Source organism: Saccopteryx bilineata, chromosome 2 (assembly GCF_036850765.1).
Source record: "Saccopteryx bilineata isolate mSacBil1 chromosome 2, mSacBil1_pri_phased_curated, whole genome shotgun sequence".
Lineage (NCBI taxonomy): Eukaryota > Metazoa > Chordata > Mammalia > Chiroptera > Emballonuridae > Saccopteryx > Saccopteryx bilineata.
In genome coordinates, this window is record NC_089491.1 from 115731177 (window position 1) to 115743483 (window position 12307).

Here is a 12307-nt window from a genome sequence, read left to right on the forward strand (position 1 = left end):
CCAAATTATGTTAAGGTATTGAAATTTCATCTGTAACAGCCCTTTCAATTACCTACCTAAATGGGACAATTCACATTCAACAGAGCAGTGTCAGGCCCATAGCCAGGGCTCAAATAGTTTTACTACTGGAATACAAATTAATGTAGCCAATGACTATCTGATACAACTCACCAGGCACTATGCTAAACTGGGGATAAATGCTAAGCAAAATCAAGATCCTCTCTAGCAGGATCTTTTTGCCAAAAAGCTATTGTGTGGGTAACTAGGGGTTGCAGAGCTTTGACTCACCACAGATGCTCAGCATTCTATAGGCAGTCTATAAATACTTGGGAGTCAAATATTGAAAAAATAAGCCCTGGTCAGGCAGCTTAGAGCATCCTCAGGGCATGGCAAGATTGAGGGTTGGGTCTCTAGTCAGGGCACATACAGTAATCAACCAATGAATGCATGGTTGAGTGGAACATCAAATTTATGTTTCTGTTTCTCTCTCTTTTTCTCTAAAGCCAACCAATAATTTTTTTTTTAATTTTGTTTTAAAAGAAAATATACCTTGCCTCAGGCCTTTAGTAAAATGGAATGACTTTGGCCCTGGCAGGCTGCTCAGTGTTAAAGCATAGGTCCAGTGTGTGGAAGTCCCGGGCTCGATTCCTGGCTAGGGCACAGGAGAAGCCCCCATCTGCTTCTCCACCCTTCCCCCTCTCCTTTCTCTCTGTCTCTCTCTTCCCCTCCCTCAGCCAAGGCTCCAAGGGAGCCAAATTGGGCCAGGCGCTAAGGATGGCTCCATGGCCCCTGCCTCAGGTGCTAGAACGGCTCAAGCCACAATGGAGCAACACCCCAGATGGGCAGAACATCGCCCACTGGTGGGCATGCCGGGAGGATCCCGGTGGGGCGCATGCGGAGTCTGTCTGATTGCCTTCCCGCTTCTAACTTCAGAAAAATACAAAAACAATAAAAAATGGAATGTCTTTTTTCTTGAGTTGAAACAACATTTGTTTTTAAGTATTAACCGAAATAGCAGTTTTATTGTCGGGAAGGACCATTCAATACGTGTCCCGTTTAAGAATCCTTAGCTTTGTGGGTCATTTCCTGCAAATGGCTCAAGCACTTTAAAGAGCTCCACACCGCACATCTTCCGGGCTCTGGGAGAAATTAAGGCTGCTCTAATCCAATTCTGTGCACAGAGGGAAGCGCAACTAGCTCATGGTACCCCCCCCCATACCATTCCATTCCCGCCCCCCCCAACTTGTTACGTGTGCCCGCCCCGTGAGCACGCAGAGGCCACGCGGCTGTGTTTATGGCTGGCATTTATAAACACGCGCGGCGTCTGAGGTCGGGGAGACCCACCACACCGTCGCCACTCACATCCGGCTACACAGCTGGGAGCAAACCAAGCGGCGGACTGCAATGTATAGAGCGGATTTGGGTTGGCAGGCTTGGCCAGGGAGTGATGTCGGGGCATCGAGAAAGATCTGGAAGAATCCGGTTTGACTGGGAAGCGGGAAAGGGAGGGCCCAGGAGAGCCAGGCGGGTGAGGGGACTGCCCCCTCCCCAGTCTCCACCCAGAGTCCCAGGAGTGTGTGTTGGGGGGGAGGGCAGGCAATCAGCATAAGGAATGAACCAGAAATAGGAAAAATTTTCATATAATCACCGGCAGCACTAGAGCCACAACCGGCTTAACCGTCGCCGTCTCTAGAAACTTCTCCCCCCCCTCCCCCTCCGTCCCTCGCTAGCTCTCCGGCTCCTCCCAGCCCCTCCCTCCGCGGCGGGGCGGAACCAATCACTCCTCCGGCCGCTCCGGGACCCACCTACGACGGCTCCCCAGCCGGATTCCGCTGCGGGCCAGGGAACCTGAGGGGCTGAGCCTTGGACCAGTTCGCAGGTCGGCGTCTGCGCGCCGCTCCGCCGAGCAGACAGGCCGCGGCGCCCAGTGCCCAGCTCCCCGGGTAAACGGCACACGGAGCGGCGATGACGGCGGAGGAGATGAAGGCGGCCGAGAGCGGGGCGCAGTCGGCGCCTCTGAGAATCGAGGGAGTGGACATCAGCCCCAAGCAGGATGAAGGCGTGCTGAAGGTAAGGGCGCCGACGCTGGGGAAGCCCGTGGCCTGCGGGGGGCGGCCGAGCCCCAGTCGACCGTCGCAGCTGCTCTCCCGCCGAACCTGGGAGCCCCGCCGGGCCAGGCTGGGGACTCCCGCCTCTGCAACCTCCCGGCCTATGGTGGAGTGGTTGTGCGGCCGGCGGCCGGTTGCATCGCCTTCCTAAACCAGGCTGCGTTGTTTGGGGGCGAAAGGGGAGTGATCTAGGTGCGCGGGTCTCTCCTTGACGATTTTTCTGGCCCCTTTGGAAGCCTGTGGTCTGGGCTCAGGCCCCCGACGCTGCAGGACCAACTCCGGTGTGCAGCGTGCAGAGGGGAGGGACAGGCGCGGCGGCTTACGCGAGCGGCAGCTAGGGGGCCTCCGGCAGCGTGCGCCCGGCCCGGCTCCGACGCCGCCCCTCCCTCACCTCAGCCCGACCCCGCAGCTGTGGCCAAACTGCCAGCTCCTTCCCTGCCAACAGCAGCCGGGAAGGCCCTGGGCCGTCTTCGTCGGTAGTGGAGCGAGAGCTTGCCTACTCCTGGCAATATCAGCTAAGATCTGAATCGGTCACAAGACTAATTTCTGGCCCAGCGACTTATGTTGCCACTTGGCGCCCGGGCCTGGCCGCGAGGAAGGTTCTGGTGCTCTCCGTTTTTTCTTTAGCCCCTTTCTAAAGGTTGGGACTTAGGTAGGTCACCCGCTCAGCCATGCTGTCCCCCCTCCCACCAGCCCCGGGAAAACCGGGGAGCGGTGCATGCTGGGACCTGTAGTTCTCCTACACGGACCCACGCCACCCCGGATTTGAGTCTTGGGGTGTGATGCCTAGAAGAGGTGCTTTGCTTAGGAGCCTGCGGCAGTGTAATCGCCAGACTGCAATAGCCAGAGTGAAGGGGGAAGGGTCTTGGCCTGAGGGAGCAGGGCAACTTGACCTGGGTCAGTACAGAACACACGAAATACCAGCCCGGATCTCATTCCCGCCGCTTTACTCCACGTGTGTGTGTGTGTGTGTGTGTGTGTGTGAGAGAGAGAGAGAGAGACAGAGACTTGGGCAAACCTCCAGGAGTTCCTGTCTGGTCCAGAAATGCATGTGGCTTTCCTCCTATATCTTGGAATCTCAAGCTGCTCTTCCAATGGGCATGTGGCTTCCCATTCTCTCTCCAGTGTCCTGGTGATCTCTATCTTCCACTCCTTTCCCTTATCTTTATTACTCCTTAATCCCCCATCCATTCTATCAGAGAAGCTTTCCTTGGGCAATGACACACCTACCAGGTTGCCTGTGGAGGGAGCTTTTGTAAATGCTGAGGAAGAGAAGCAGAGGCTTCTAAGTTCCTGGGAAATAATCTTAGCCCAGAAATAAAGGGCTTAAACTAGTCTACCAGTGCTCATCTGTAATTTAGTATATTCCTTTTTCCTCTTTGAAACTCTTCATTAGCCATATTCCTCTTCTTATCTCCAAATCAGACCCTGATCTGGCATTTAGGAAGAATGAGAAAATGGAGCATAAGTACCTCTGCCTGACCTGTGGTGGCGCAATGGATAATGAATTGACCTGGAACACTGAGGTCACTGGTTCGAAACCCTGGGCTTGCCTGGTCAAGGCACATATGGGAGTTGATGCTTCCTGCTTCTTCCCCCTTTCTCTCCCTCTCCCACTCTCTCTTTCTCTCCCCTGCATAAAAGGAATAAATTAAGTAAGGAAATACTTCTTCCTTTGCTGCTGATAAATGTTACCAATTTAATCCTCCAACAGCTATAATAGGGATTATCATCACTACTTTACAAATATGGTTTAGAGAGTTTGACTGACTTATCTAAGATCATACAGCAAAAATTTGACTTGGGTTTTTTGTCTCCAGTTTTCAAACCAAGTCATGTCACACCTCAGGAGAGATAGGAAGGTCAGTTGGCTTCTATCTAAGCTTTATATCAGAGTCCCTTGAGGAATGGTTCCTTGAATCTACTTAAAGGAGACAGAAGACTCCCTCTATGTTTCTGTCAGAGGCGTGCAAGTGGTTTTACGGTCCCATGCCTGGGTACTCATCTTCTCCCCCTTCCTCCCAGGTCATCAAGCGAGAGGGCGTGGGCACTGAGATGCCTATGATTGGGGACCGAGTCTTTGTTCACTACACTGGCTGGCTGTTAGATGGCACCAAGTTTGACTCCAGTCTGGACCGCAAGGACAAATTCTCCTTTGACCTGGGAAAAGGTAGGCAAGACCTAGACTTGGTAGATAGGCTTCGAGGAGGATTTAAGTTGTCAGAAGCAGGAACGATATTATTAGAAGCTTGGAGTGGTTTGTTACAGGCTGTTGGTTTTCTTTTTGTTGTTGTTGTTGCTATTCCTTTTTTTCCCTAGTCCTGTAACTATATTGATTTCTCTCTCTCCTTCCCCTGATTACTTTTGAACACCTCACTTCCTCTTCAGGAGTGGACTGCCTTGTTTCTTGAATTCCTTTGTTTCCATAGTTGAGTGGTTCCTTTAATTTTTAAGAGATCTGACAGGACTGCACTGATTGCAACCAGGTTTTCTACCTTCCTGGTCCCATTTCTAAAGTCTCTAGCTTCCCCTCAGGCATGGTACCCTGGGGCTGGTGAGCTCAGAGTCAGATCTGTAGAGGGATCTGTTTGCTTTCTTTACCTACAGGGGAGGTCATCAAAGCTTGGGACATTGCTGTAGCAACTATGAGGGTAGGAGAAATATGCCGCATTACCTGCAAACCAGAATATGCCTACGGTTTGGCAGGCAGCCCACCGAAGATCCCTTCCAATGCCACGCTTGTGTTTGAAGTAAGTGTCCAGCCAGAGAACAAAGAGCCGGCCTTATCTTAGCTCAGGGCCTAGTTGCCCTCCTGTCTTTCCTGCCACTTGGAGACAGTATAGCCAAGGCTGAGGTCCTGGCCTTAAGGGGAGAGGAGAAATGGAGAGGGCCGTTGGCTCTGCTGTGCACATAGCTTACTGCTGCCAGAATGTGGGCTTTGATGGAGGTTTTGGGTGGGAAGAGGTGCCCATGAGCCCCTCTTCAAAGCAGGTTAATGGGTTGAGGTGTATTTATTTCTAGAGCAAAGCCCAGAGGAAATGGGGTATAGTTTTAACTGAAAGGAGTCACACGGTCTGTATCTGTGTGCAGTAATAAGTGACAGCATTGAATATTGGCACCTAGAGATCAGAGGAGGGGAGTAATGCCTCCTGCCATGGGTCAACAAGGTGAGGAAAGTTTTCATTGAGAATGCAGAACTTGGCACTGTTTTGTTTGAGAGTAGTTGAGCCCTACTCACCAATAATACTTGGAGAATGTTCAGAAGACTTCTGAAAGATGTTGGGACATTTCTAATGCCTGTCAGGTTGGGCTTCTCAAGTAGTTGAGTTAGGATTGTCTGGAACATGCCCCTAATATGCAGAGGAGGTAATAAATAGATTGATCTCCTGAAGTTAACTGAGATCTATGTGGACTACCCACCTCTACCAAAGTTGAGGCTGGGGCAGATACCAAGAACTTAGCAAAAGTGCCCCTCTGTCAACTCCTAGTGTGGCTGCCCTTGTGGTCAGACCTAGTCTGGGAATTACTAAGGACTTTTCTGAATGAGAGAGAAGTTGTATCTCACTGTTGACGAGTTAGTGCTGAAAGGAGTTGTGTCATCTTATGTCTTGGACCGCAGGTGGAGTTGTTCGAGTTCAAGGGAGAAGACCTGACCGAAGAAGAAGATGGCGGAATTGTCCGGAGAATACAGACTCGGGGCGAAGGCTATGCTAGGCCCAACGAGGGTGCTATTGTGGAGGGTGAGACAGTAGTCAGGTTTTAAGTCACTTTCTTTCTCTGATGCTCTTTTCTTGTCTAGCAAATGAGGGATTTGATATACCCTCTTAGTATACCAAGTCTGAGAACACAACAAGGGCGTCTTGGGGGCAAGAAGTGATGAAGGTAATAAAGGGAGGCTGGTAGCATCCTTCTTCAGCCACCTTCCCGCTCATGGGCCTGATTCATTGCCTCTCTTGCATTCCAGTTGCACTAGAAGGATACTACAGGGACCAGATTTTTGACCAGCGAGAGCTCCACTTTGAGATCGGTGAAGGGGAAAGCCTGGATCTGCCTTGTGGGTTGGAGAAAGCCATTCAGCACATGGAAAAAGGAGAACATTCCATTGTGTACCTCAAGCCCAGGTGAGTGAGCACTTTGTAGAACAGGTGGGTGAACCAAGGTCAGAGATCTACATGTCCACAGTGAGGTGCATAACTGGCCCTATGTGTCCTTTCTTCTGCATGTGTTTACTACCCCCACAGCCTCATGAGTGTTCACTGCCTCTGGGCACCACAGACATAGGTCATTATGATCTCTTTGCTGTATTTAGGAGTGTGGCCACAATTGTCCACATCTCCTTGGATCAGAACGTAATCTTTTCAGTCATGGCTCCTATAGACTCTCTCCAACATCAAGATTTTCATCTTTATGACATTTCTTGAAGCTCACCTACTCTGCCAGACACAATGAGGAACGTGCCTAGGTACTCAGGGACATTGTTCTTGACATCTCTTGATTCATTCTTCAGTGAAGTGCCCTTGAAATTAGTAAGCATACCAGTGTGTAGTATGAGTTATTACAAGGATATGTAAGATATTGAGAGACTAACTAATTGTGTAAAGAAGTCGGGGAAGATTTTGCCAAACGGGAAACATTTGAACCAAGTCTTAAAAGGGTTGGGGAGGTACTTTCCTGGAAACAGATAGGAAGCCTTTTCGGTAAGGAGCATGTTAGGTGCTGCTAAGATGACCTAGGTTTTTTGCCCCCACAGCTATGCTTTTGGCAGTGTTGGGAAGGAAAAGTTCCAGATCCCACCAAATGCTGACCTGAAATATGAGCTCCACCTCAAGAGTTTTGAGAAGGTGAGTTGGTTCAAGATCTTTTCTCTCCTGAAGTAGTTCTCACCTTGCCTGTGACTCTCTTGACAACTATGTTTCTCCCTTGGGGATGGCAGGCCAAGGAGTCTTGGGAGATGAATTCGGAGGAGAAGTTGGAACAGAGCACCATAGTGAAAGAGCGGGGCACCGTGTACTTCAAGGTGAGCCAGCAGCCGTGGTCCTGAGGACACTCCCAGGAAGGGCTCCTCTGGGCTCACCCTTCTTCCCACCTCCCGCCCCCAATGGCTGAGGTCATTTTCTGCCAGGGAGTGGTCAAGTAGCCCCTGTTGTCCTCACTTAGTATATCTGAGCTAGCTGCTCTTGCCTGGGGCATTGAGGGTAGCAGGGTAGGCAGGACTCTTCTGCTCATGGGTCACTGATGTCTGCAGGGTCAGAACCTGCAGGTGCAACTGGACCTGTGTTGGGTGCCTGAGCCTCCCTCCCGTTATAGGAAGGCAAGTACAAACAAGCTTCATTGCAATACAAGAAGATTGTGTCCTGGCTGGAATACGAGTCGAGTTTCTCTAATGAGGACGCGCAGAAGGCACAGGCTCTTCGGCTGGCCTCCCACCTCAACCTGGCCATGTGTCATCTGAAACTACAGGCTTTCTCAGCTGCCATTGAGAGCTGTAACAAGGTGAGGCCCCTTTAAAGAAGGCACAGGAGTGCTCTGGCTAGATAGCTCTCTGTTGGTTAGAGCATTGTCCTGATACGTAAAGGTTGTGGACTCTATCCCTGTTCAGGGCACATACAGAAATAGGTTTGTCTCTCTTCTTCCTCTTTGCCCCCTCCCTCTCCCTGGTCCTAAGAAAAACAAGCACCTTGGTTTCAGTGGTAGGAGGCAGCTGACAGTGTCCCAGTGAATAGAGCATCAGCCCAGCATATGGACATCACAGTTTTGATTTCCAGTCAGGGCACACAGGAGAAGTGACCATCTGCTTCTCTCCCCCAACCGTCACCCTCTTCCCCTCCCGCAGCCAGTGGCTCGATTGGTTCAAGCATTGGCCCTAGGTGCTGAGGATGGCTTGGTTGGTCCCAAGCGCATAAACCTCAGGTGCTAAAAATAGCTCAGTACTCAAGCTTTGGCCCTAGACAGGGTTGCCAGGTCGATCCTGATTTAAAGAAAATGGAAATGTCAGAGGTCCTTCCCTTCCATGTGAAGAACTATCTTCCTAGTCTTGGTCTTTTCCATTTATTGCCCCAAGATTGATTCTTTCTGAGGCAGATAGCCATTTCCGTTCCCAATCATCCTGCTGAGGGCCACCTCTAGAGCCCAATCTTGACCAGATAGGCTACAGGAAGGAGCTGAGGTCTCACTGTTGCTTCCTCCTTCATCATTAGGCCCTGGAGCTGGACAGCAACAATGAGAAGGGCCTTTTCCGCCGGGGAGAGGCCCACCTGGCAGTGAATGACTTTGACTTGGCACGGGCTGACTTCCAGAAGGTCCTGCAGCTCTACCCCAGCAACAAAGCCGCCAAGGCCCAACTGGGTGTTTGCCATCAGCGGATCCGCAAGCAGCTTGCACGGGAGAAGAAGCTCTATGCCAATATGTTTGAGAGGTTGGCTGAGGAGGAGAGTAAGGTGAGGATCAGGACAGGCACAGGGACGAGGTAATGTCTCTTTTTATACCCATCTCATTTCCTTGTCCCTGTGCCCAGCTGAGCTGGTGTGGGCTCTTTGTGCCTGTGGTTGTTTGTGCCAGTCCTGGAAACCAGAAGTTGCCCTGTCCATGGAACAATAGCATGTATGTTCCCTCAGTAAAAATCTCTGCTGTCAGGACAACATTCCTTGGTGGTCAGGGCTGGGAACCCACTTGAGTAAGTAGAGGTCAGGAATCAGTTGTCAAGTGTGCTTCCTAACATATGTTGTCTGTGCATTTTTAAAACACAGGTTTTAAACATCTTTTAAAAATCGGTAATACAGCCTGACTTGTGGTGGCACAGTGGATAAAAGCTTTCGACCTGGCATGCTGAGGTCACCAGTTCAAAACCCTGGGATTGCCTGGTCCAGGCACATATGGGAAGCAACTATATGTATTATGAATTGATGCTTCCCACCCCATTTTCTCTCCTCTCTCTAAAAATGAATAAACCTTAAACATATATAATACATATATATAATACGTCTATATATATGTAATACATATACGTAGTTAAATTCAAGTTGTACAAAAGAATTTGTAGTCAGAAGTCTCCCACCACCCAAAAGCAACTGATATTACCAGTTCTTGTATCATTCCAGCATATTTGAGTGCATGTACAATTAGACACATTTATGTTTTCTCTCTTTTTCCTAATAAAAGGCAACATGCTCTGTGTTCTATAGCATGCTTATTTTACATCAACAACCAAAAGAGCTTCCATGTTTGTTCTTATGTTTATAAATCTTTCCATTGCATAGATATACCATACCCTTATTTTTAGTCTTCTGGTGTTCTAAACCAGCACTGTCCAGTAGAAATATAATGCATACCACATACATAATTTTAAGTTGTCTAGTAGCTGTGCTAAAGAAAAACAGGTGAAGTAATTTTAATACTGTGTAGTTGACACAAGGTATCTAATTGCAACCTGTAACTTTTTTTTTTCCTCTTTTTTTTTTTTTTGAAGCTGGAAATGAGGAGAGACAGACAGACTCCCGCATGCGCCGACCGGGATCCACCCGGCACGCCCACCAGGGGCGATGCTCTGCCCATCCTGGGCGTCGCCATGTTGCGACCAGAGCCACTCTAGCGCCTGGGGCAGAGGCCACAGAGCCATCCCCAGCGCCCGGGCCATCTTTGCTCCAATGGAGCCTTGGCTGCGGGAGGGGAAGAGAGAGAGACAGAGAGGAAGGCGCGGCGGAGGGGTGGAGAAGCAAGTGGGCGCTTCTCCTATGTGCCCTGGCCGGGAATCGAACCCGGGTCCTCCGCACGCTAGGCCGACGCTCTACCGCTGAGCCAACCGGCCAGGGCGCAACCTGTAACTTTTTAAATTGCACCTGTGTATTTTCAGACCAAGTCATCAAAATCCAGTGCATATTTTACACATACAAGACATCAGTTTTAACTACCTAAATTTAAAGTGCTCAGCCTGCCTGACCTGTGGTGGCGCAGTGGATAAAGCGTCGACCTGGAAATGCTGAGGTCGCCGGTTCAAAACCCTGGGCTTACCTGGTCAAGGCACATATGGGAGTTGATGCTTCCAGCTCCTCCCCCCTTCTCTCTCTCTGTCCCTCTTCTCTCTCTGTCTCTCCCTCTCTCTAAAAAAATAAAATAAAATAAAAATAAATAAAGTGCTCAGCCTTTACAGTGCTAGTAGCTGCCATGGTGGAAAATTAGTTATGAACAGTATTGCAATAAATGATCTTTTAAATATATAGTTTTTTACATGTACAGGTGTGCTTTTTTTATTTTTTTTATTCTACAGAGGCAGAGATAGACAGGGACAGACAGGAACGGAGAGAGATGAGAAGCATCAATCATTAGTTTCTCGTTGCATGTTCCGACTTCTTAGTTGTTCATTGATTGCTTTCTCATATGTGCCTTGACCGTGGGCCTTCAGCAGACCGAGTAACCCCTTGCTGGGGCCAGTGACCTTGGGTCCAAGCTAATAAGCTTTTTGCTCAAAGTAGATGAGCCCGGCGCTCAAGCTGGCTACCTCGGGGTCTCGAACCTGGATACTTCCGCATCCCAGTCCGACGCTCTATCTACTGCGCCACCACCTGGTCAGGCCTACAGGTGTGCTTTTGAGACACACCATATTGCCTGACCTGTGGTGGCGCAGTGGATAAAGCGTCGACCTGGAAATGCTGAGGTCGCGGGTTCGAAACCCTGGGCTTGCCTGGTCAAGGCACATATGGGAGTTGATGCTTCCAGCTCCTCCCCCCTTCTCTCTATCTCTCTCTCTTTCTCTGTCTCTCCCTTTCCTCTCTTAAAAAAAAAAAAAAGACACACCATATTTCCCCATGTATAAGATGCACCTTAATTTTGGGGTCCAAAATTTGAAAAAAAAGTATTACATAAACTTACTGAACTCAAGTTTTATTCATCATAAAATTCATACAACTCTTTATCAGTGTCAAAACTCCCATCCATTAGCTTGTCCTCATCTGTGTCTGGTGACAAATCACTGTCTTCAACAATGAGAGCAAAAACAAGCACGAAAAAGCGGGAAATGCAAGTAAAGAAACAACTACTACTATGTAAGACACCCCCCGTTTTTAGACCCCAAAATTTGGGGGGAAAGGTGCGTTTTATACATGGGGAAATATGGTAGTAGAAAGGGAATTGCTGTGTCCATTAATTCTGCTGGAAATGAATGTACTGTACATTGTTTCACTTGGGTGATGAGTATTGGGTACAGACTGGACATGGTGGCAGGGTGCTGGGTGTGTGGAAGCAGGTCAGTAAGTGCAGGCAGGCAAGAGTGGGGACATGGAGAAAGCATTACCTTTCTCACCAGGTGACTGGGCCTCTTTCTTCTCGCAGGCCAAGGCGACAATAGCTGCAGGAGACCGTCGTGCTGATGCAGAGATGAAGGAGGAGCAGGAGGATGTGGCAGGGAGCCAGTCTAAGGTGGAAACTGAGGCATAGCCCCTCCCCAGCCTATTCCTGCAGCCGCCTGCTTCCCTGCTCCCTACTCTGCTCCACCCTGTTCGTTTTGTAAAAACTGAAGAATTTTGAGTGAATTAGACCTTTATTTTTCTATCTGGTTGGATGGTGGCTTTGGGGGAAGGGGGAAAGAAGTAGGCTGGGGGATTGAGGTGGGGAGATCATTGTAGGTATTGTCACTCCCTCCTTCCCCCGTTACACATGAGCAAATGTACATCCATGCACACTCATCAGAATGTTAATTTATTTTGCTTCCTCTTTTGGTTATGCCCATTTTTCACATGGTAGAAGGGGGTGAGCAATAGGAATGTGGGATCAGATGTGAAACCAGGGTGGAGAGGGAGAGCTCCTGGGCGGGCATCTTTCTCCTCCCCCCTCCTCCTCCCTGTCCATTTCCAAGCACGTGGCCTCCGTGTGGGTGCTAGGGGCATGGGAAAAACCACTGTTGTGCCCGTTATTTCTTTCTGATCCCTTCTTCACCCAGATGGTGTGGTTGATGATTTCTCCTGGGGTCATGGTGACCACCTCCTGTATCCCCTTCCAGTATTTCCTCTCCGTTCTCTTTCTCTTCTCAGCCAGGTCATGTCCCCACCCCCCATCAGCCTCTTCTCTGCACATTGCTGAAGGTCCAGGCTCAACTCAAGTTCTGTACTTGAGCAATAAAGTGGAAACATAAAAACTGGGTGTCAGGCAACCTTTTTTGTTTTGGCCTTAGAGGGTGGGCATGCATGGCTACATTGTGGGGGACAAAT

At 49.6% G+C, this 12307-nt stretch overlaps 1 protein-coding gene across 2 annotated transcripts; it reads left to right on the forward strand.

The window, feature by feature from the left end:
• Positions 1-1780: 1780 nt before the first annotated feature.
• On the forward strand, positions 1781-12237 carry FKBP4 (FKBP prolyl isomerase 4). 2 transcript variants are annotated; one of them, XM_066257682.1, is made up of 10 exons: positions 1781-2070; positions 4134-4278; positions 4716-4858; positions 5728-5848; positions 6073-6229; positions 6859-6949; positions 7042-7125; positions 7416-7601; positions 8306-8574; positions 11433-12237. In XM_066257682.1, the coding sequence occupies exons 1-10, from the start codon at positions 1966-1968 to the stop codon at positions 11446-11448; spliced, it is 1317 nt and encodes a 438-aa protein (XP_066113779.1). In that variant the 5' UTR covers positions 1781-1965; the 3' UTR covers positions 11449-12237. The 2 variants fall into 2 exon arrangements, with proteins under 2 accessions (XP_066113779.1, XP_066113778.1); XM_066257681.1 differs by having other exon boundaries at positions 1787-2070; positions 8306-8545.
• Positions 12238-12307: the final 70 nt, after the last annotated feature.